Below are 21,486 nucleotides of genomic sequence, written 5' to 3' on the forward strand. Positions count from 1 at the left end.
CCCACTTTAATAAGCGTTTGCACCACTCACTGACATTTGATGCAGAAATATGTTGCTGGGAACACAAATAGTGCTGCTGCGAAGATTCGCTTCTAATGTACAACACTTGAGAGATTGCGCGCTTTCAGATTTCCTCAGAAATTCAACATGGTGAGAATTTGATGACCTGACGAAATTGAACAGTGCTTTTCACCTGAGGAGTTTATTTCGCCATCAGTAGACCACACACTAGGCCAGTTAAGAGGAGCAAAAATCTTCAAGTTAGATGCCAGTTCTGGATTTTGGCAGATCCGAATGGCTGAAGAGTCTCAACAGTTGACTTCCTTCATTAGACCATTATTTGTTTAAGAGGCATCCATTTGGCATATCAAGAGCTCCAGAGCTGTTCCAGATGAGAATGTCTCAGATTTTGGAGGGACTGGATGGAGTCACATGTCACATGGATGACATCCTCATATATGGAAGGTCTTCTGGGGAACATGACATCAGACTCAACACAGCATTAAAGAAGCTCCAGAGTGCTGGCCTAACGCTTAACAACAAGAAGTGCAAATTTGCGAAGGCTGAAGTCAAGTTCCTAGGCCACAAGCTGTCCTCATCTGGATTACAGCCCGACCCAGACAAACTGGCTGCAGTTCAAGATACACAGATTTCTTGGAATGTGGAACCAATTGGGGAAGTTCATTCCAGACCTGGCCGAGAAAACTAAGCCTTTGCGAGACCTCCTCTCACAGAGAAGTCTATGGTCATGGGACGCACCACAGTAGGAGTCATTCGCATTGCTGAAAAAAGAGTTCAACACCAACATTAGCACTCTTCGGTCCAAGCAAGGAAACCAAAGTCGCAGCCGATTCATCGTCCTTTTGGTCCGGACTTCTGAGCTTACTGAGTACAAAACATCTGGATGACTTACCACCAAGGCTGCAAAGGTTCAGAATGAGTTTAGCCATGTTCCAGGGAAACAGTTCACAATTGAAGACACAATATCAAGGATGCCCTACATGAGCGATCTAACGGTTGCTGACTCAACTGAAGACATGGAAGGCCCAAATATTTATCTCACCCAAAATAGAGAAAAGCTTCCCTGCTTCAAAGCGCTGCCTGGACAACTTTCTAAAGGAGTTAAAGAAATTGAACAGACATTTAACAGTATTTTCCTTTAAAATTACATAAAATTTCACCCGTTAAATCATTTAGTTTTTCCACTGTAAAAAAAAAAAGAAAAGAAAAAAAAGGCATATGTTGACAGAAACATACTGTTTTCCATTAAAACTGTAATATACTGTGAGTGGAAAACAATGCATTCTGGTGAATATTTGTAAAGTAGCTTGCCTACTGCAATATACTGTTAATTAAAAGCACTCAGTGTTTATTTGGGTACACACTCAGAGACTGTCTCCGATATTGCCCCATTCACTATTCCCTACATTCATTTACATAAGTTTACTTTAATTAAAACAAGCAGGGAATTCTGACACTCGTGTCATAAGTGATGAACACCTGCTGTTAATACTGAAATAAAGCGAAACAACAAGAACAGGAAAAGAGATGAGAAGAGCAGAAACAACAACTTCAAAAAGAGGAAGTTAAACCACTCCACAAACAGCATTACCAGCTTCACTTACTAACCAGTTTGACTTTGAGAATTAACAGAGGTTTAGTTGTTGGTTTAAATGTAGCCAATATCACATTATTGCAGTTTCTCTAGGCTTTTCTAGCCATATTATTCTTATAAACACACGGTTACAGCAGCCAGAGAAAAACAAACATTAAAAAGTCAAGAGCCCAACTATTGAGTATGAGTGCCCACAGTCTGTTGCTTTGAAGAAAAAAAAGGAGTTACCACTATCAACGTTTTATATTTTCAAGTCTGTAAAAATAAAAGGTGCCTGGAGGAACCTTTTGGGGTTCTTCACTTTGCCACACCACCTTTAAAAAGGGGTGGTTCTCTGAGGAACCACACAGGTTTCCTGGGGAACTCTTATATTAGGCAGTGTCTGGAACCGGTTTGGGTGCTTCCAGGAACCACGTATTTTATTTTTTATTTTTTATTAATTTCATGTTGTTACTATGGTTACCATTAACTTACAATAAACAAACTGAACCAAATATAAAATAAGAATTGTTTATTACATATTTAAGATCCATTTTAATACATACACTTCCATGCACTTGGAAAAAAAAGCTAGTAATAGATTAATATCAATGAATAGAATACACCAAAAAAAAAATAGTATAATAGGCTACATAAGCAACATGAATAATCAACCAAGTATTTATAGGCTATACAAGAAAATACATCTCAACAAAATGCATGGACACAGATATGTTCCATGTAATAAATCAATGTAAAAAGAAAATTTGACATTAACATTTTGACTACAATTAAAAATGTGCATCTTCACTTAAGTTTTGTTAAGCTTCTTAAGGCCCTGATCACACCTACTGTAACGCGTTTTTTGCAGTGAGAGGCACCTTTTTTCAATTGGTTTCCTATGGCAGTGAGCGTTCTGCACGCTGTTTATGCGCCTGGCATTTTTGCAGTTGAAAAAAAAGCAACTCCGAGCTGAAAAAGCACCCGACGTCATCACATTTTTTCCCACTGTCCAATCGAATGAATGGAGAGACGGCCTTCCGTTTTAGTGATGAAAGCATAGACTGTAAAAAAATATGGACGTAGTGTCCGTGACGTCACCCGTAGGTTTCTGAAGACCGTTTTTGAAGCCTAAAGTGGGCGTGGCCGACCGTCACCATCTTGGTAACGCGTCACTCCCGAAGTTATTTATTGTTGCAGTCAGACAATGAGCTGAGGTAACGTGACGGCTAACAGACAACAGACAAACGGCTAATGATGAATGACCACAGCAGCGGGAATCCACCTGTCACTCTAAAGTGGACACACCCTTAATTATGCAGAAATCTAAGGCTTAAAGGGTTAGTTCACCCAAAAATGAAAATTCTGTCAGTAATTACTCACCCTCATGTTGATCCAACCCCGTAAGACCTTCGTTCATCTTCGGAACACAAATTAATATATTTTTGATTAAATCTGAGAGCTGGATCACTCATCCATAGGCTTCTAAGTGATTGGCCCAGAAAATGTATTAGAGATCGTTAATATAGTCCAAGTGACATCAGTGGCTCAATCTTAAGTTTATCAAGCGACGAGAATACTTTTTGTGCGCAAAGAAAACCAAAAATAATGACTTTATTCCACTATTCATTTCCTTCTCTCTGGGCCTCGAGTTAGTTCACGTAGTAAAACAGTGCAGCGCTTCTGTGTTGTACGTCACACATGACCAGCGTCGGCCAATAGTGAGCCTACGTGTGACGTACAACACAGAAGCGCTGCGCAGTTACACTACGTGAATTTAAACGGATGAGTTATAAAAAAAATTCACCCCCCTCACAGTTGTCATGAAGGGCAAAATTAGCTGTATAGACCAAAGCGCTCCAGGCTGTAAACATGTTTTTTTCTGCTGTAAAGTTGGGCATTTCAACACGGGGGAGATGCAGATTTGACTCACTTTTGCAGCCAGCCTCAAGCGGCCAGTCGATGAATTGCCATTTAATTCACTTCCGTGTTGGTTTCAAGAGAGAGACAGGGAGGTTGCCGCTTGGATGAAAGCTACAGTTGCTTGAACGCCCGGAGAGTGTGATGATGGAGGATAAACTTGTGGTGCTCTCGGGGGTGGAGCTTAACGACTTCACGAACCGTAACTACCAGAAAGTAAATAAAGTTAATAAAAGGCTGATTTGACGTTTACTTGACTGACAGGACAGCTGTTTCGGTGGTTGCCTAGCAGCATAAAAAACGCAGCGCACTGCTCATTCTGTCTGATGGGGCAGTGATGTGGACCTCGCGTTTTCGAACCTGAAAAACACGTTATTTGTGATCAGTCTTAAGTCTGACGTCACTGTTTCCAAATCCAAATGCTCTATCAGCTGCCAAAAACAAACAACAAACAGTGCTAATATACACTCATTGTGTTGTAATATTCCTGAAAATTATGATCCTAACTTTTATCTCTATACCGAAATCTCAGATGGTTAGTTATTCAGCTTTTTTGAATCGTAAAATATTGAAGTCTGGGATGACGTGAGACTGGAGACTGTAATATACACTATGGCTTTTGAAAAGCTTAAATGTGTGACTTTATCAATCTATTAAATGGTTGTTGAGTATTCTTACTAGAAACAAGATAGAGGAAGTAGAAGTAGAGGCTTCGACCCGGAAACAGTATTCCTTGTGTCACAACATGCAGAAAACATTTTCCATTTTAACAGTTAAGGTGCAGTAAAATTAGCTGTTGTTCTCTGAATGTTCACTGGTGAATTCCAGTTATTTCAATAAGAATCCACATGATCTGCAATTTGTGTGGTCAAAAACTTCACTATGGGACCAAGTTGGTCACTGGAATTCGCTGGATTTGACCAACAGAAAGCTGCTTGAAAATGACTCCTGTGCGAGCTGTGCTTCATACATTACGTCGCTACACTGCTGACAATGGTCAATGGACTTTTTTGCCTGTGTAATTTCAAGAAATTGAAAAATGTGACCACACCTTTACTCGCTGCAACATAAAATGCAATCAATAATAAAATCTTCACAAGGGACATGTGAGGTACTTAACACAGCTTAAAGGAGAACTCCGGTCAATTTTAACATTGAGCTCATTTTTTTGTAAATTTGGAGTGCTGTCAGTACAGAGAACAACGACAAAAATCGGTGTTGCCTACACCGTGTTATCCTCTTTTTAAAATTTGCACTCTGTTGACTTCAATGGGGCAAGTTTTAAACCTGCTTTTAGCCTCTTAACATCCTTGATGTGTCATTACAAGTGCACAGGTCATGTGAGTGATTCCTTCAGAGTGAACGCGGGTGAATCTGACTGCAGTAGATGTGAAAGATATTAATAAAAATGATGTTAATTCGGCCAGCGCTCATACCTGTATTTACATCCTGTTTTCGGTCGAAGTCCACAGTAGTCGATTGTCGAGTTCACGCGCGTGATAGGTAGCTAAGCAACAGTGGAGAACTCGACAATCGACTACTGGACTTCGACCAAAAACAGGAAATAAATACAGGTATGAACGCTGGCCGAATTAACTTAATTTTTATTCATATCTTTCACATCTACTGCAGTCAGATTCACCGTGTTCACTCTGAAGGAATCACTCACATGACCTGTGTGTGTGCGAGGATCACTGAAGCGATGACAGCACTTAATAGCAGCAGTTTCGTGAAATAATAAAACTTTTCTCCTCCTGCTTCTTCTTCATATTATTATTATTATTTATTATTATTGTTGTTTTTAAGGTTTAAATGAATCAATAAAATATACTAAATAAATGTAAGTAGGTATACTGAATCAAACTTAAATATAAACACTGGATCCATTAATACTAACGCTTTCTTTCCTCTTCTCTTCTACTTAATATCTGTTTTAAAAAATAAAAAAATAAACGTAGGCTCTACTGCGTCAGACTAAACTGGGAAGGGTCACACCACTTACATATTGTTGTCCTATTGTTAATTTAACTGCTTCTATTGCTCTCCTCGTTTGTAAGTCGCTTTGGATAAAAGCGTCTGCTAAATGATTAAATGTAAATGTAATAATAATAGGATAATAAAAATCTTATCGTGGCCTCACAGAACCATTGGGTTCCTGGCTTTAACATAAGAGATCTTCCAGGAACCAACTAAATGTTAAAAAGATCTTACAATAACCCTTTTATGGAATTCAAGTTCCTCTAGTTTCCCCCAAAGCACTTTGAGGTCTCATGGTAATGAAAAGGTGACTCCAGAATCTCTGAACTAAATACAAAGTGCTTAAAGGATCCCATAAGTTCCAGCAGGAACCGCAAAGATTGTCAGTGCTCCACCAGTAACCCTACTATAGGAGAAAGAGCTTTGAGGCACTTAAATTACATTCTTAAGTTCATTGAGTATCTGACAGGATATTTGAGGCTCCTTTAGTTTTTAAAGATCCTTACCATTCTCATAATAACAGGTCCGTGTACAGTGTCACATGTTGTCATCTTTTATTTACGGTAATTACGACACAGCATGAATGTAGCATAAAATTGGAAATCAAGGGACATGTGCCTTTACACATGGTTAAAATTGCATATTGTTAAGTTAAACGTTGGGATAACGTAAGTGCATAAATCAACTAAATATATAACATTGTTCGGTTTGGGATTTCATTCCAAAAATCTTCATATTGTGCCTTTAAGCAGAGGAGATGAGATGAGAGCTTAGTCTAAACAGACAGTTTTCCAGACAAGGTTTTTGACTTTTTTTTTTTTTTTTTTGCTTTGTTTTCTAAATAAGTCTAAACTCTTTGGCTTTGAGGATTGTTATTTTTCAGTACTATTAATTTTGAAATCTTGCCAGAGGAATACATACATTAAACAAAGAAATTTAAAGTGAAAGCACATGACGATAAAGCCAAAGGGCACAACATTCTTCATAGATCTGCTTGCCCTTTAGGCCAAATGGAAAGGATCCAAACTTACTTGGAAGGAAGTTTTCTTCAAACGTCTTCATTACTATAGAGGCGAAGGGTCGTTCAAAGGCATTTCTGAGGTAAATGGGAATGTATTGAATGTAAAGAATATGACTGAAACAGTTCTTCTGGTATTTGTTTGAGATTATCAACATTTTCAGCAGTTATGTTGTAGACTCAAGAGAGTTATTTGCATATTGCACCATACATTTTAAAGCTCTGTACTTGCTCTTATAAGACAGCCTACATGAAAGTCATGTCATACTGTATCTCTATTTCAAACCATTAAAAAAAACAGTCAGTTATGTATTTTAACCGAGAATATTACAAAATGATTACTAAAGATATGTCTACGCATTGAATGTAGTTTTTAAAATCTAATTTACTTCTATCACATTTTAGAAACCAGAGGATTTAAAAAACAAAACAAATCATGTGTGACTATTCTCAATATAGTTACAGGGATCAATTAAAATATTCCGACAGTGGAGAGACTGAGGGACACTTAACATGTATTGTTTTCCAATCACTGGAAACTTAGGCCGTTTACATCTGACATTAACATCTACATCAGGTGATCCGATCACAAGTGGTTGGCGGAGACACAAACACACAGTAACTGTTCACACCTGTATGTATTTATCTCTGTTATCAATTGTGATTGGATTTTATTGAGGGTCTATGATTGCATGATTACGTACACTACTTTTTTTTTTATCCAAATTTTGGATAGACAGGGTGCTGGAGGGTTCATGGGAGTTTGCCCAGCCAATCCACATGTGCTTTGTGGATTTGGAGAAGGCATTCGACTGTGTCCCTCGTGGCGTCTTGCGGAGGGTGCTCCGGGAGTATGGGGTCCGGGGTCAGGGGTCCGGGGTCCTTTGCTAAGGGCTATCCGGTCCCTGTACAACCGGAGCAGGAGCTTGGTTCGCATTGCCGGCAGTAAGTCAGACTTGTTACCGGTGCATGTTGGACTCCGGCAGCGCTGCCCTTTGTCGCCGGTTCCATTCATAATTTTTATGGACAGAATTTCTAGGCGCAGCCAGGGACCGGAGGGTGTCAGGTTTGGGGACCACACGATTGCATCTCTGCTCTTTGCGGATGATGTTGTCGTGCTGGCCCCATCAGACCAGGACCTTCAGCATGCACTGGGACGGTTTGCAGCCGAGTGTGAAGCAGCTGGGATGAGAATCAGCACCTCCAAATCCGAGGCCATGGTCCTCAGTCGGAAAAGGGTGGTTTGCCCGCTTCAGGTACAGAGCTGTTTTTGACCAGGTAAAATTAGTGTTTTCTTACAATACTAATGAGAATTTTTAATTAAAGTATATTACAAACTTTTCATTTAGACCCTAAAGAATCATATTAGCTTGTACAAAAATGGCATTATATGACCCCTTTAAGAGTTCTTCCAGGCTTACAAAGGCCACGTGATAATGTCAACATGGAGAATGTAGTATGTCCAGATTACATTCATACTATATAGAACATACTTTTGTAGTGGTTGTAATTACTTGTTCAAAATTAGTATTTCTAACACAGCCTTTGTAACTTTTGCCACTATAGTGGTTAATAAAAAAATAAAAAAAATCATGGTTTGGAAGATGGATTCATGATCCAATTGCTCATTATATATTTTTTTTTACATTTTCAACCAAAAAAGTTACACAATGCACCTTTAATTATATATCAAACGACTCGCATACACAAAAAAAAAAAAAAAAAAAGTTCATTAAAAGTTTTACAGATAAACACTGTTATTTTTACAGGTATTTCCTAAACTATTAGGGTCAAACACTTTCACTGTAAAATCCAAATCTCTTGCAGTTAACCGTTAGTTAGCAACAGCACTCAGGCATGAGCAAATGTAACTAAACACAAGTAATAAAGTTTGCAGTGTTTGCTATTAACAGTTAAAGCGTTAGAAAAACTAATGTTAAAACGTCAAGGGTGAGGAGCCCAACTAAAGTAAACACTGATCACCATAATGGTGACATCAAACTATTATGTTCAATAAAACATCAAACCTGTTAATTCTCAAATAGAATGTTTGTGTGAAATAAAGTCAAACTGGATTGTAATAAGTGAAGAAGCTGAGATCTTGAGAGATCTGTTAGTGTTTAATATTCTGTTGCTGTCATTAAACACTTTTTATGTTATTTTCTTTAGTGAAGTTGTTTGTAATAATTCAGGAAATACCTGTAAAATAAGTTTTTCTGTTAAACGTTTAATGAAAAATCTGTAAAGGTTTTTGCACTTAAATTAGGATATAATTTTATGGTTCTTGTTTGTCAGTTATTTTACAATTTCTTTTTTTGTGAGCAATGAATCTGTCCACTTATGCCCTCTGGTGGTGATTTCGCAAATTATTATTGCCATTATTTTAAATGTACAATTTTACATTTATTAGTGTTATTAAAATATGAATAAAATATCTCATACACGTTTTTGTAAAATTGTACAAAAAAAATGATATATATATATAGATATCAAAATATCAAAAAAAGCTGAACAGGAGCTTAATTTTATACTTTCAAATATAATATTTTGGCATATCACCTGACTTCATGTTAACATTTCAATCCAGTGGATCTTCATCATATAGAAATGATGCAAAATAGGGAAAAAAATATTGTAACTGTACAAATTAATGAAACTTACTGCAACACTTTATTCCTTCATCCAGCGCCCGCTTTAGTTTTTTTCAGATATACATCCATTCTTCTTTTCATAGTATGAAAATATTATCCCTAAAGGAAACATTGTATTTAAATGTTGTGACTATTATAAACTGTTTTTGGTGTATTATAAATGTTGTTTTTTCACTGATTTAAATTAAGATCTATTTCAAAACATAAATATAGTTATTTAAAGTAATCCTGCACTATACAATAAAAATAGCTTTTCCTTGAGATGAATATAATTATTTAGTAACAATTGGTTAGAAAATCAAAAAAACTAAAATTAAATATATTGCTGTTAAAACCATCTACAATGAAGAAAAATTTCACCTCTAATGTTATGATTATAGCCCTTTGTGTTTTCTTTGACACACACACAAAAAATATTAATAAATCATGACTGTAATGCTGAACTCCATTCACTTTCAAACTCAGTAATCAAACAAATGTTTGAAGATCTGTGACTGATGATGATCACTAAAGGAGCCATATTTGTAAAAAAAGAAAAAAGAAAAAAATCACTTTGGCTATAACTAGTTGGAGGAGTGTTGCTTAACCATGAACGAACTGCATTATTGCACGTTAATAGTTTGCCCTAGGGAATGCTGGTACATTAACATATATCTGTAACATTAACACATGAACTACATTTTGCAGACAGGTCGTGTTGTCTGGCTCCTTCATATCAGGATTTAAAGTCTACGTGAAACAAAAATCAGATCTTATTTCAGTAATTTGATATTTACAAGAAAAGCAGGATATTCAACTAAACAAAAATGTGTGTAAAAATGTAATAATGTGGATAACTAACTCAAGGAGGAATGTGTATTAAGAAAGTAAATAAGATAAATTTTGAATTCATGTTGACTTTAAAAATGGTCATCAAAAGACCAAAACTCCCCTAACCAAGTGAAAACGTCACCGAAACCCACAACTGCTTCTAACTTAGACCAGTCTTCAATCCTCAAACCTTCTGAATCACCCAGCCTTCATCAAAGGTCATTATAAAAATAAAACCTCCACTCCTGCTATTTCTTCTTGTGTTTCTCTGTCCTGACTGGTGGAGGCGTCAGTCCGTGACTTCGCTGTAGTAGTATTTCTGTGCCGTGTCGCTGAGAGTCCAGCCACCCGCGCGAAACTCCAGGATCTCCAGCAGGAGCAGGCGACCCATGGAGCTCAGGTCCTCCTGCAGGAGAAACCCGTCCCTCAGCAGATTGAACAGCTCATCCATCAGCGGCGCGTTCATCTTCTCCAGCTGATCTCCAATACGATGCAGCTGCAACACCAGACAGTCCACCTGAGAGAGAGAGAGAGAGAGAGAGAGAGAGAGAGAGAGAGAGAGAGAGAGAGAGAGAGAGAGAGAGAGAGAGAGAGAGAGAGAGAGAGAGAGAGAGAGAGAGAGAGAGAGAGAGAGAGAGAGAGAGAGAGACCTTTAAGTAAGATCAAATATTGGTAAAACCAACAGATGAATTATGGAGAGCTGATAAATATTTCTGGTATCTGAACAATTAAATAATACGGGTGTAACAATACCCTCATGTCACGATTCGATACATATGATGATACTGAACTCACAATACGATATTATTGCGATACTCCAAGACATGTGGCGAAAGGTTAACAAAAAATGTATTGTTGATTAAAATGGAAAAGTTGGTATTACATTGAGGGCAGAAATGAATAGGCTTGGACTTGGTGCTGGTAACTCAATGCACAGGAAAATACTGACACCAGAATAAAAATATTCATGATTCTGAAGCTGAAAATACAGAATTATTTTAGACGAATATGTGGTCACTCTGTCACTGACCAGATACATTTAAAATAAGAACTTCTGTAGACGTATGACAGAAATAAAGTTGCACTGGTTAGTAATGAAGGACATTTTTACTGGTAACATCAGACATTTGGCATTATCAGGACCCACAAATATTACCCTATTTTCAATTATTATACATTATATTCAACATCATATATAGTAGGTTAATGTAGTACCGACACCAAAACTCGACACTGTAAACGTAAAAAAAAATTCCCACAGGATTTTTTATTTTGGGTGAACTATACACAATACATATTGTCACTATCCACGATACATATTTTTGTATTACGATATATTGTTACACGGTGTAGTAAAACTTCAGTAAAACTGATCAAGTAATATAATAATATATGAGCCAAGCACAACAGTAGAAACAATTTACTGTATGTATGTGCCTTAAAAAACAAATGTTTTGATCTAATGGCATATGCTTAAATTCATACAAATTCTTACACAAAATAAATTGTTTACAAAACTAATACCGGTAGTTACATTTAATTTGTGAATAGTGAAAGTCAAAAAGTTTTGACAATTGAATTTAGGTAATTTAGGTAACTGAACTATGATGTTCATATACATATTACAAGTGATATGTCGCTTTGGATAAAAGCGTCTGCTAAATGATTAAATGTAAATGATAAATTAAACCAGGCATAGTAACGGTTTTCAGCAACTAGCCACCTCTTGATACAGTCAAACCAAACATTATTCAGACACCAGATATCATTTTTGATATTTTTGCTCTATTGGGTTGCAGGACACTATAGTTAATTTATGTCAAGTAAGGATAGCAAAATAAAGTAAACTGTGACATATTATACCCAAAAATTCTTCATACAGTGACTACTGACTACCAGTACAATTTATAAAAATTTGTGATCAAATATTCAGTCACTTTGACCTGACCATGTTTTGCTGAAGTGCTTTTTCTTTAATTGCTAACGCGACCTTTTTACACACAGACTGAACAAAATGAAGCATTGCTTGGTAATTTGTTGACCTAAATTGGTATTATCTGAGTGTGTAATTACTGTAAATTTAACAGCTGACAGATACTCAACATAATTCATCTGTGAGACAGTCTAACAGAAGGATGGACAAAACCAGTGAAATATCAACTGATTTGATAACTCTGAGTTGTCATATTTTATTACCTAACTATAGCGAATAAACTGTGATAATGTGAGAAATGTTGAAGGTGTCTGAATGAATTTTGGTTTGACTATTTGAGCTGAACAAATTTTACAAACGGTTGCGTTGGCATTATTTGTTTGCCACGGTAAAGTGTGTCCACACTGCTGACCTGTTCATCTGTCACAGCTTATCCACGTTGTGTTCATGAAATAGACACTGAAACGGTCAAAACGTGTCATCGGAGAAAAGCAAATAAAGCGTCACTATTGATGATTATGACTCTCCAAAACTATTTTAAAACTTTTTTTTTTTTGCAATTTCATTCGAATATCTTGGGTTTCCGAAAGTCAGTGCATCACTATTCACTTATTTAGCTGATCCATTTCAGTCAAACTCTAGTAAAAATGTTCCAAGATTCACCTCCTCCTCATTCTTCAGGGCGTCAGATTGAGCCAGCCTGAACAAACAGTCATAGACGGGAGGAACCAGGGCCATCATGGGCATGTTGTTCACCTGCAGTCCACAGAATAAAGTAAAAAACATATTCATTTGAACTTATACATGCATTTCTTTAAAGCAACACTATGTAGCTTTTCAACCTTCATAATATATTTCCAAGATCCTTGTGATGGTACATCGACTTACAATAGGTTGAATGACACGTCTGCCATAGCCTGACGGGGTCTGTATCGCTTTTACTGGCACTGTGTAACTTCGGGGTTCGGGTAGTAACCCGAGCACAAAAAGAACTACAAAATTCGACTGTTTTACAGCATACGTCACTTCCCCCACCACTTCCTCAAATTTGGACGTGAGAGGCCACATTCTACAAGCTACATTCTTGCAAGTAAATAATACATGATTAGACGGACAAAATTATCTTTTAGGCTAAGTAGCCTAATGACTACAGGCTGATAGTCATGTTTGTTTATTTATTTTTCTGGTGAAAGTGTCTTGCCTCAGGCTATAATGCAAATCGATTTTTCAACTTTGCAGATTTATCTATGGTAGTAGAGTTCTCAACGGGTCGCGTCGGCCTGACAAACCCGACGGGACCCGCGGGTTTGGGTCGAAAATATAATCAAATGACTCGGGTCGGGTCGGACCTCGGGCTTAATCTTTTCCAGTCAGTGAAAAAAAAAAAAACATTTATTAATCATCGCTGCTGTTCACCGTAAAGAAAGTCTGGCTGCTGCGTGCAAGCGCATCACGGAGAGGGGCGGGGGCAGACCTGACGCCGCTGCGTGCACGCCTTTAGCCTGGAGAAGAAGATGGAGTTGGTGAAAAGTAAACTTGACTCAGGTGAATTCACCGTCACTACTACAGCCTATTTATATATTTAAAGTTTATTGTTTCAGTTGTTTGTATTGTTAAAAGGCGTGAACATTAAAGGTTGATTTGAATTTCCGTCTGCTGGTCATGATAATACGTGTATGAGAAAAAAAAAATCCCACGCGGCATCGGGCCGCGGGCCGGGTTCGGGCAGATAATTCATGTTGATGTGTCGGGTTACATCGGGTCCGGGCTTTAAAAGCCACGGGCCGGGTCGGGTCGGGTTGTTATTTTCAGGCCCGTTGAGAACTCTATATGGTAGCTTGATAATATTGACGATATATGGCTATTACCTACCACATAAACATTGAATTGAATTAGCATTCTGTAAAACAGTAGCCAATAGGCTACTATAATGACGCTGGCTTGTAAACGTGAGCTACGCGATCTTTTGGAGTTTGAAAAAAATAAAACCCATGAAATTATATTCATATGACATGCTGAAACATATGCCACTGTACCTGGGATGAAGACATTTCACACGCAACGCAGGCAGTCGGCCCAAGACATGAGAACTCCTTCTGCAGAGTTCGGGGATATCAGCTTGTCAATAAATGCACCTGTATCCCCTGGTGTTACCATGACAGATTTTACGACCGCAGTCGAAGACAATACTGTTTCCCAACTGTAGGGGGACCCCGAGAGCAAAAGCTACTTGGTGTTGCTTTAAATAATAGTTACCTTCCTAATTCTTACTCTGTGAATTCCAGCATTAAAACCAAAGGCAACTGTTCACCTTGAGGTAGTCGAAGATGTTGCAGATGAAGGACACGAGGCAAACCCACTCCTGAGTGGATCTCTTCCGCGTCTCTTCCCTGGCTTTAAACTCCTGCTGCAGGCGGTTCAACAGGTTGCGCCGAAACACGCTCCCGTTGCTCTGTTTGGCCTCGGCCTGAATCGAGCGAGTCAACTGCTTACAAGTCAGTCCTAACAAACTACAAGCTAAAGGTTTACTTGAAGACAATGCAACAACTGATAATCATACTGTATTAAAGTTTACATGCATTGCATTTGTTTACCTGCACAATGGTGTAACAGATGCGTCCCGCCTCCCTGCTGAAGATCTGGTCCTTCAGAGACTGATCCACTATTACACTGGACACTTTCTCCAGGTCAACTGAACCTGGGTCTGACAAGTAAAAAAGGCCTTTTATTCAACAACATTTGAGCCGAACCGTAAAACAGGTCATGCTGCATATCAAACATAATGACCTTTCAAAGCCGTTTTGAGGAGTTTCTGATTCTCCAAATCAAACGACTGGATCTTGTAATCTTCTTTAGACGAGTTCTCCATTTTCTCCATTCTAATAGGATGGAAAGAGAGTCAATCAATTGATCAGTCAATCAATAACTGACCTTCGGGCACACGAGATCCGGTTTACTGCCATAGCAAATATCTGAAGCAATGCACAATTAGTCTGAAACCGCAATTGAGAAAGAAGTTGAAGTTGAGCTACAATAAAAGACCAGAAACAATCATGTTATAGAAAACTATCAGCAACACTTATATAGTCAACCTCTCCTGTCTGCAACATCTCAAAAAACTTGCCTAAAATCATAACCAAAGTGTAAAAATAAGGCTCAAAATATTATATAAAGACCCAAGATCACTTTTTTTTAAGCTGGTGAACAATATGCTCGTTGAATAAAGATTTACTCATTTATATAACCACATTATCAAAGTTTATTAGCAAATGCACAAAAATAAAAAAGTCACAGAAAGTGAGAAAAATGCCCCAAATGTGGGGGGGAATTGATTATCAGTAGATAATGTTTATTTAATTCTAGTTATGGGTTTAAAACCATAGTGACCTAGGATTTTGGGTAATTTATCACATACAATTTAACTTTGTTTACATTCAATATATACACTGCTCAAAAAAAATAAAGGAACACTTTGAAAACACATCAGATCTCAATGGGGAAAAATATCATGCTGGATATCTATACTAATATGGACTGGGTAATGTGTTATGAACGAAAGGATGCCACATCGTTTGATGGAAATGAAAATGATCAACCTACAGAGGATTGAATTCGTAGAAAGCGTTCTCTGAACATTTACTATTATCTGACAGCATGCACACACAGACTAAATTCAGACACTTTACAAAAGGATTTGTTTTTACAAACTGGTTTGTAAACATTACACAAATATATTTGCACAGATTTCAATTTGACACAGCCAATTCTGCACCTTCAGTGTATGGCTATACAGTACCCTGAGACATTATCAAAATAAAGACAAACACAAACATAAGCAGATCCATTTTGAGTTGAAAAATTATATCTTTGAGTCATTAAAAGTGAAAACAGTCTGTGCATAAAAGCTGATGCCTAATTCTGACGCAATAGCCACATAAACATTTACAAAACATATTCAACTCCCTCACTAAATACTCAAATATGAATATTCACATTTTTTAGAGCACAACACATTTACAAAAGCGCTGTACTGAAATCTGACTGTTTATGAAAAAAAACTTTGTTTATAAGAAGCTTAATACTGCCATGATTAACTTTTGAAATGATTCAACAACCAATATAAAATGATCCAAGCAATTTGCAACAGAATGCAACACATTCTGAAGTCTTCATGGTTTTTCCAGATGGAGAGAGCATCAGAGTGCAGGAGAAATGTGGAAGAGTCCGTGTCTCAATCACTGTGTCTGTGAAACAGCAGAATCAGGCGCTGACAGATTCTCCATTTCATGAGTCTCTGCTGGTGTGTTCTGTGATCAAAACAAGACATTGTTATTTGGCAACTACACATCTGAACTGTGAGGATGACAAACCTTGCAGATCAGTTTATATCACTCATAATTATTGTATTACCCTGAGTTGACGGCTGTGTCTTAGATTGTGTGTAAATCTGTATTAGAAAAGACAATTACAGATATAACACTGATATACACAGTTGAATGTACTGTATATACATACATAGGCCCATGAGAGCTGTATTGAATACAAATCTGAACTTACTTATTTGTAACAACCTTCCCTGTGTGACAGGAGACATTAGAGAGAGAAAGTTGTTTAAAATGTTAATAATTAAGGAAAAATCAGAATCACAGTCTCTGTATCAGTCTCTGTAAGGAGTAGTTTAATATTTGTCTCATTTTACCAGCATTGAACATCCTTCATTTCAATAACTGTTTGCATCTGTTACAAATCAGCATTATAGATATTGTCAAATAAACCAGTGACCCACCAGCCCCGTTCACTGTCATATTAGGAAACACTCTTAAAAATACAGGTTATTTACAGTTATTGAAGTTTTAGTGAAGAACCTCAAACATCCATGGAATCTTTCCATTGAAGGTTTTTTATAGTGGAAAAGGTTTCTTTAGATTATTAAAAAAAATAATAATTCTTAACTCACAAAGGCCTATTTACACCACTTTTTTACTGACTGGAAAGCTATCCGATTTGTTAAAACGGTTCCATTTACACTTGGCCACATAAATGCGTCTCCGCAAAATTAAACTAAATCCGATCTTCAGTTCCCGCGCTATATGCATAATTAGTGTGTTTTGTTTGTCTTAAGTCAAGGATATAATGCACTCGATTCTGCAGCGAACAGTTTGGAGTTATGAGCCATTACGTAGGCTACATTTGATAGCTATAACGCCACTATTAGACCGATCGGGTGACGCTGTAGATGCTGTGAGAACTCCCATCCCTTAAAGTTTTAAAGTTTCTGCCTGATCACGTTTAGGGGAGAATGCTGATCTTTAGAAATTTTAGCAATTGCAAATTAGTTTCAGTGCTACGCACATGAACCCCTAATGATAATTAAAAAATTAAAAAGATACTTACAGTAAGCATGCAGAAGTAAAATGAGCCAATACAAGGCAAAAACACATTCGGAGGGGAAGACAATGCCTCTCAGATCCTTCAAGACGCGCTCACCGTTTCCTAAGAATTAAAATGATAGAATAACATTGAAGAGAAAGGAAGATACACGGGACATTTGGAAGCAAAACAGTAAAGCATATTTTAGTAGTTGTATAATGTAACCCTGCTGTGTTCGGTTCTTTTTCAGCATGTTTTTTATTGTGTGTGTAATTATATAAAACTGATGTTAAAAGATTTCTATAATATGATATAATATTTTAGATATATACTTACGTGCTTTCAGGATCAGTTCTGCTGCCAGTGTAACAGAGTTCAGCAAAACAAGACCAACTGCTCCAAACATGTACATGATTTCATTACAGAGAGGCACTAACACACACACACACACACACACACACACACACAAAACAAAACAAACATCAAACAATCAAATAGTTGCATCAATTAAATCATCATCAACTTTATTGTATTTATGCTAATTAAGACTATTTATTAAGATTATTATTAAGATTCAGCAGTGAGTAATTACATGTACCGGTATTTGATCCTTGTTGGTTTGTCTCAGTCTGTTGTTGTCGTCTCTGCGCTTCTGAACGTTCTGCCGCTGTTAAAACAAAACTGAAATCTGATTCAAAAGCCAAAAGGATGTGAAGAGAATATGGATTTATCCTGGGATCATAATATCTATTCTAGTAATAACAAAACACAGACAATAACATGTTTTTATTGACTAATTTACTGAATGGCCTACAAATCAATCAATCAATCAATCAATCAACACTGTAAAAAATGTTACTGCTATTTACTTAAAAAAATTATGGTAACAATATTACACATAATATTTTTGAGTAGTTAAAGCTTGACTTCTTTCATGGAATCTACCTGAATAAATCATGTAAAATGCCCTAATTTATTTAGTCTATGACATAATGAATTACAATTTTTTAGTGAAATGTGCTTTTTTATTTGAAGTATTTTTTATTCTCAAAATTGTGTGAAGTCAAGTAAATGGATATGACCCGTTTATATTTAACTTTGAGATATATTGTTTTATAAAAAGACTGTATGCTGATAGGACAGCACAGAATCAAACTTGCTACTGCACTATCATTAGCAGAGTTATTGCTACATGTATATAACAATATGCTACAGAATATTTAAAAAAATGCAGTTATTCACAACCTAACCATAAGCCCTACTCTTCTGCACAATGGTAACGATCAAAACTTTAACATAATAGAAACTCTTTCAAATGTCAAACATACCTGAACATTAAACATTAACGGATGTTTCCCTTTACTCAAAAACACATGAAATAACACTTAATTTCAAGATTTACTCTCCATTTTCAGCCATGTGCAAAGCATGCTGGGAACAAACAATGGTGTCTCTAAATAAAACCGCATAGATTAGCTAATTCTCTTAAAATAAATAGGTAGCCCCTTTTCCTTAATTTTATGAGGTTTATCAGTTCCTCAATTCAAGCCTTAAAATTGTGTACGTTTCCTTTAAAAAAATAGGAAAATGCATCTCTTGGTGTTATTAGTTAAATGTTCTCAATATTTTCTAATAAACACTGAACCACAATTTTCTTAAAGGGATAGTTCACTTTGAAATTAAATTTTGGTATGTTTTAGCTTACCTCAAGGGCATCCAAGATGTAGGTGTCTTTTTTTCCGCAGTAGTTTCAATTTTGATTTTTTTAGGTCAAACCGTTCTTGTCTGTCAGTCATATAATGCACATAGATGTCGCCTTGGCGACGGCAGTTCATTGAACGAATGCCGTAGCCAAGGCGACATCTAGTGTATATATCTATGCACCAGTCTGCGTACACGTCAGATCAGATCACTTGGATGTCCCTGTGTACAAAAGGTAAAAATGATATAAATACTGTTTGTTTTCTCACACAAACCGCTCGTTTCGTGTCTCAGGCCATCAATGTGTACTTACGATGGGGAATTGTTTAATTTGGACGATGGGGAATTGTTTTAATTTGGACTTTGTGCATGCTCTTTGAGACAGTGACCACAGACCTGCATTATATGACTGACAGACAAGAACGGTTTGACCTAAAAATATCAAAATTGAAACTACTGCGGAAACAAAGACACCTACATCTTGGATGCCCTTGAGGTAAGCTAAAACATACCAAAATTTAATTTCAAAGTGAACTATCCCTTTAATAAAATACACATAATATTTTTAATGATCACCTCAATTTTTTTAATGAAAATTACAAGACTCATGATTAATTTTTTACAGTGAATCAATCAATCAATCAATCAATCAATCAATCAATCAATCAATCAATCAATCAATCAATCAATCAATCAATCAATCAATCAATCAGTCAGTCTAGTAAAGGGAGAGAATATTGTACCCAGTGTTGGGCAGTTGCTGATTATTCAGTATGAATAATGTTTTCAGATTCCAAAAATTAAGCACTTGTAAGTACATTTAAATGTTAAAACACTCATAATCAGAATACACAATGGCAGTAAATTATTCATTATTGATTGATTCTCCCTAATTATAGATTTTTCTCTCTTTTAAATAGTTTTTCCATAATAGAATATATTTGCAGCCTTATATGCTAAACTGTTTTACGTTTTTTTCACGTCAGTTTTTTTTAAATTATTTTTTTACATTCAATGCGCCATAATGAAATGTGTAATTATTTAGCAAATGTATTAAAAATAACCCAAAAACTTAAGTGTCACACTGGCATTAGTATTTTAGTATTAGTATTTGGCAGTGAGTGATTACAGCCTCGGGTCTTTTGGAATATGATAAGATAAGATAAGCTTTGTACACATGGATTTCTGTAAAGCTTGTCATTAGAAACTGAACATATGGCCCAGTCTAAGGTCCTGAGTTCTCTGGATCAGGTTTTTACTAGGAATTTTTTTTTTTTTTTTTTTGCTTTCCTTCTGCCCTAACCAGTTCTCTAGTCCCTGTCGATTACAGTATAAACAACTTCACTGCATGATGAAATGAAATGACGAAACCTCGGCGTTGGGATGGTGTTGTGCACATGATGAACAGGGTCCTGTTTATTCCTGAGATGACTCTTGGAATTGAGGTTCATCAGACACTGAATCTTGTTTCTCACAGTCTAAAGGTGATGATACACAGGGCAACTTTTTGAGCAATGTTGCTGGGCAATGTTGCCGTCAACGGGCAACCAAATGAGACACAGGGCCCACGACCTATCTAAATTATCCAGATAGAAATTTATTGCCCATTTCCAATAAGAAAGTGCCCTAGCAACAATTGCTCGGCAAGATTGCCCAGCAACATTGCTCCAAAAGTTGCCATGTGTACACTGTAAATGCAAACATGGTATTTAATTAAAAATAGTAAATTGACCTTAATCATTTTTTTCAACCTGCTATTAACACTCACTTTTAGTAAGTTACTTGTACTTTGAGGTTGAAAAATCTTACCAGCTCAGTCTACTTGAGCTGGATTCACTTAGAAAAAGTAAGTTCATGACCTGTGGGCATGCGCAGATCAGTCCTCTCTACGCTAGACGTCGATATATGGCCACGCCAAGACTCGCCCTTCAATAGCTACTATTGGCTGAAGGTGAAAACCGTAATTTTAAGCCACCATTGTGGTGATTAGTGTTTGTTTTAGTTGGGCTTTTGACCCTTATATCGCTAATTTAACATTTAGTTTGGCTGCTGTACCTGAATTGTAACAGCCAGATGAACAAATAGAAAAGGTGATCTGATGGTGATGGCTGTGTTTTAACATAATCCTTTTCTCACAATCATTAGACCTGATTCACTGAACTCATATAGAGCCCAATTTCTGAGTTAGGTTTACTTTATTAATTATAGCAGTACTGTCCTGGTACAGCATAATATTTTTAACCATTTCAATGAAATCCAAACAATCAAATAAATAATAAAAAAAACCTTCAATTTATTTTTTTAATGTAGGCACACACAGACATCAAGAATTAGCATATGAATCTCAACAATAACAGATCACCTCTGATCATAAGCTCATTATTTATTCATGCAGCAATGCATGATGGGAGCCATGAATGAGTTTTGATTGGTTGCACCCAGAATGCACTGCAACATGCTTTATAATTGTCACCATTGTTGAGATTCACAGGCTGATTCTTGAATGATTCTC

The 21,486-nt window shown here is 36.7% G+C and overlaps 2 protein-coding genes across 5 annotated transcripts in view; both read right to left on the reverse strand.

Moving 5' to 3' along the window:
• LOC311277667 (uncharacterized protein) overlaps window positions 1-21,486 on the reverse strand; it is a 164,367-nt gene that overhangs the window by 121,184 nt on the left and 21,697 nt on the right. Inside the window, exons 14-19 of one of the 4 annotated variants that reach the window (XM_084388037.1) lie at window positions 17,872-17,940; window positions 17,610-17,705; window positions 17,298-17,396; window positions 16,461-16,479; window positions 16,314-16,350; window positions 15,131-16,210 (exon numbers count right to left, since the gene is read on the reverse strand). In XM_084388037.1, the coding sequence (XP_084244163.1) occupies window positions 16,139-16,210; window positions 16,314-16,350; window positions 16,461-16,479; window positions 17,298-17,396; window positions 17,610-17,705; window positions 17,872-17,940 (392 nt within the window). In that variant the 3' untranslated portion in view covers window positions 15,131-16,138. Of the gene's footprint in view, window positions 1-15,130; window positions 16,211-16,313; window positions 16,351-16,460; window positions 16,480-17,293; window positions 17,397-17,609; window positions 17,706-17,871; window positions 17,941-21,486 lie in introns of those variants that run through there. The other 3 variants (XM_084388038.1, XM_084388039.1, XM_084388036.1) reach the window with 3 other exon arrangements.
• On the reverse strand, window positions 9,164-14,854 carry LOC311303617 (MIF4G domain-containing protein B-like). Its single transcript, XM_084430179.1, has 5 exons — window positions 14,691-14,854; window positions 14,498-14,607; window positions 14,215-14,370; window positions 12,567-12,659; window positions 9,164-10,487 (listed from the first exon to the last, which is right to left on the reverse strand). The coding sequence occupies exons 1-5, from the start codon at window positions 14,779-14,781 to the stop codon at window positions 10,260-10,262; spliced, it is 678 nt and encodes a 225-aa protein (XP_084286305.1). The 5' UTR covers window positions 14,782-14,854; the 3' UTR covers window positions 9,164-10,259.

Source organism: Rutilus rutilus (assembly GCF_951802725.1).
Source record: "Rutilus rutilus genome assembly, chromosome: 1".
In the NCBI taxonomy this organism is placed as follows: domain Eukaryota; kingdom Metazoa; phylum Chordata; class Actinopteri; order Cypriniformes; family Leuciscidae; genus Rutilus; species Rutilus rutilus.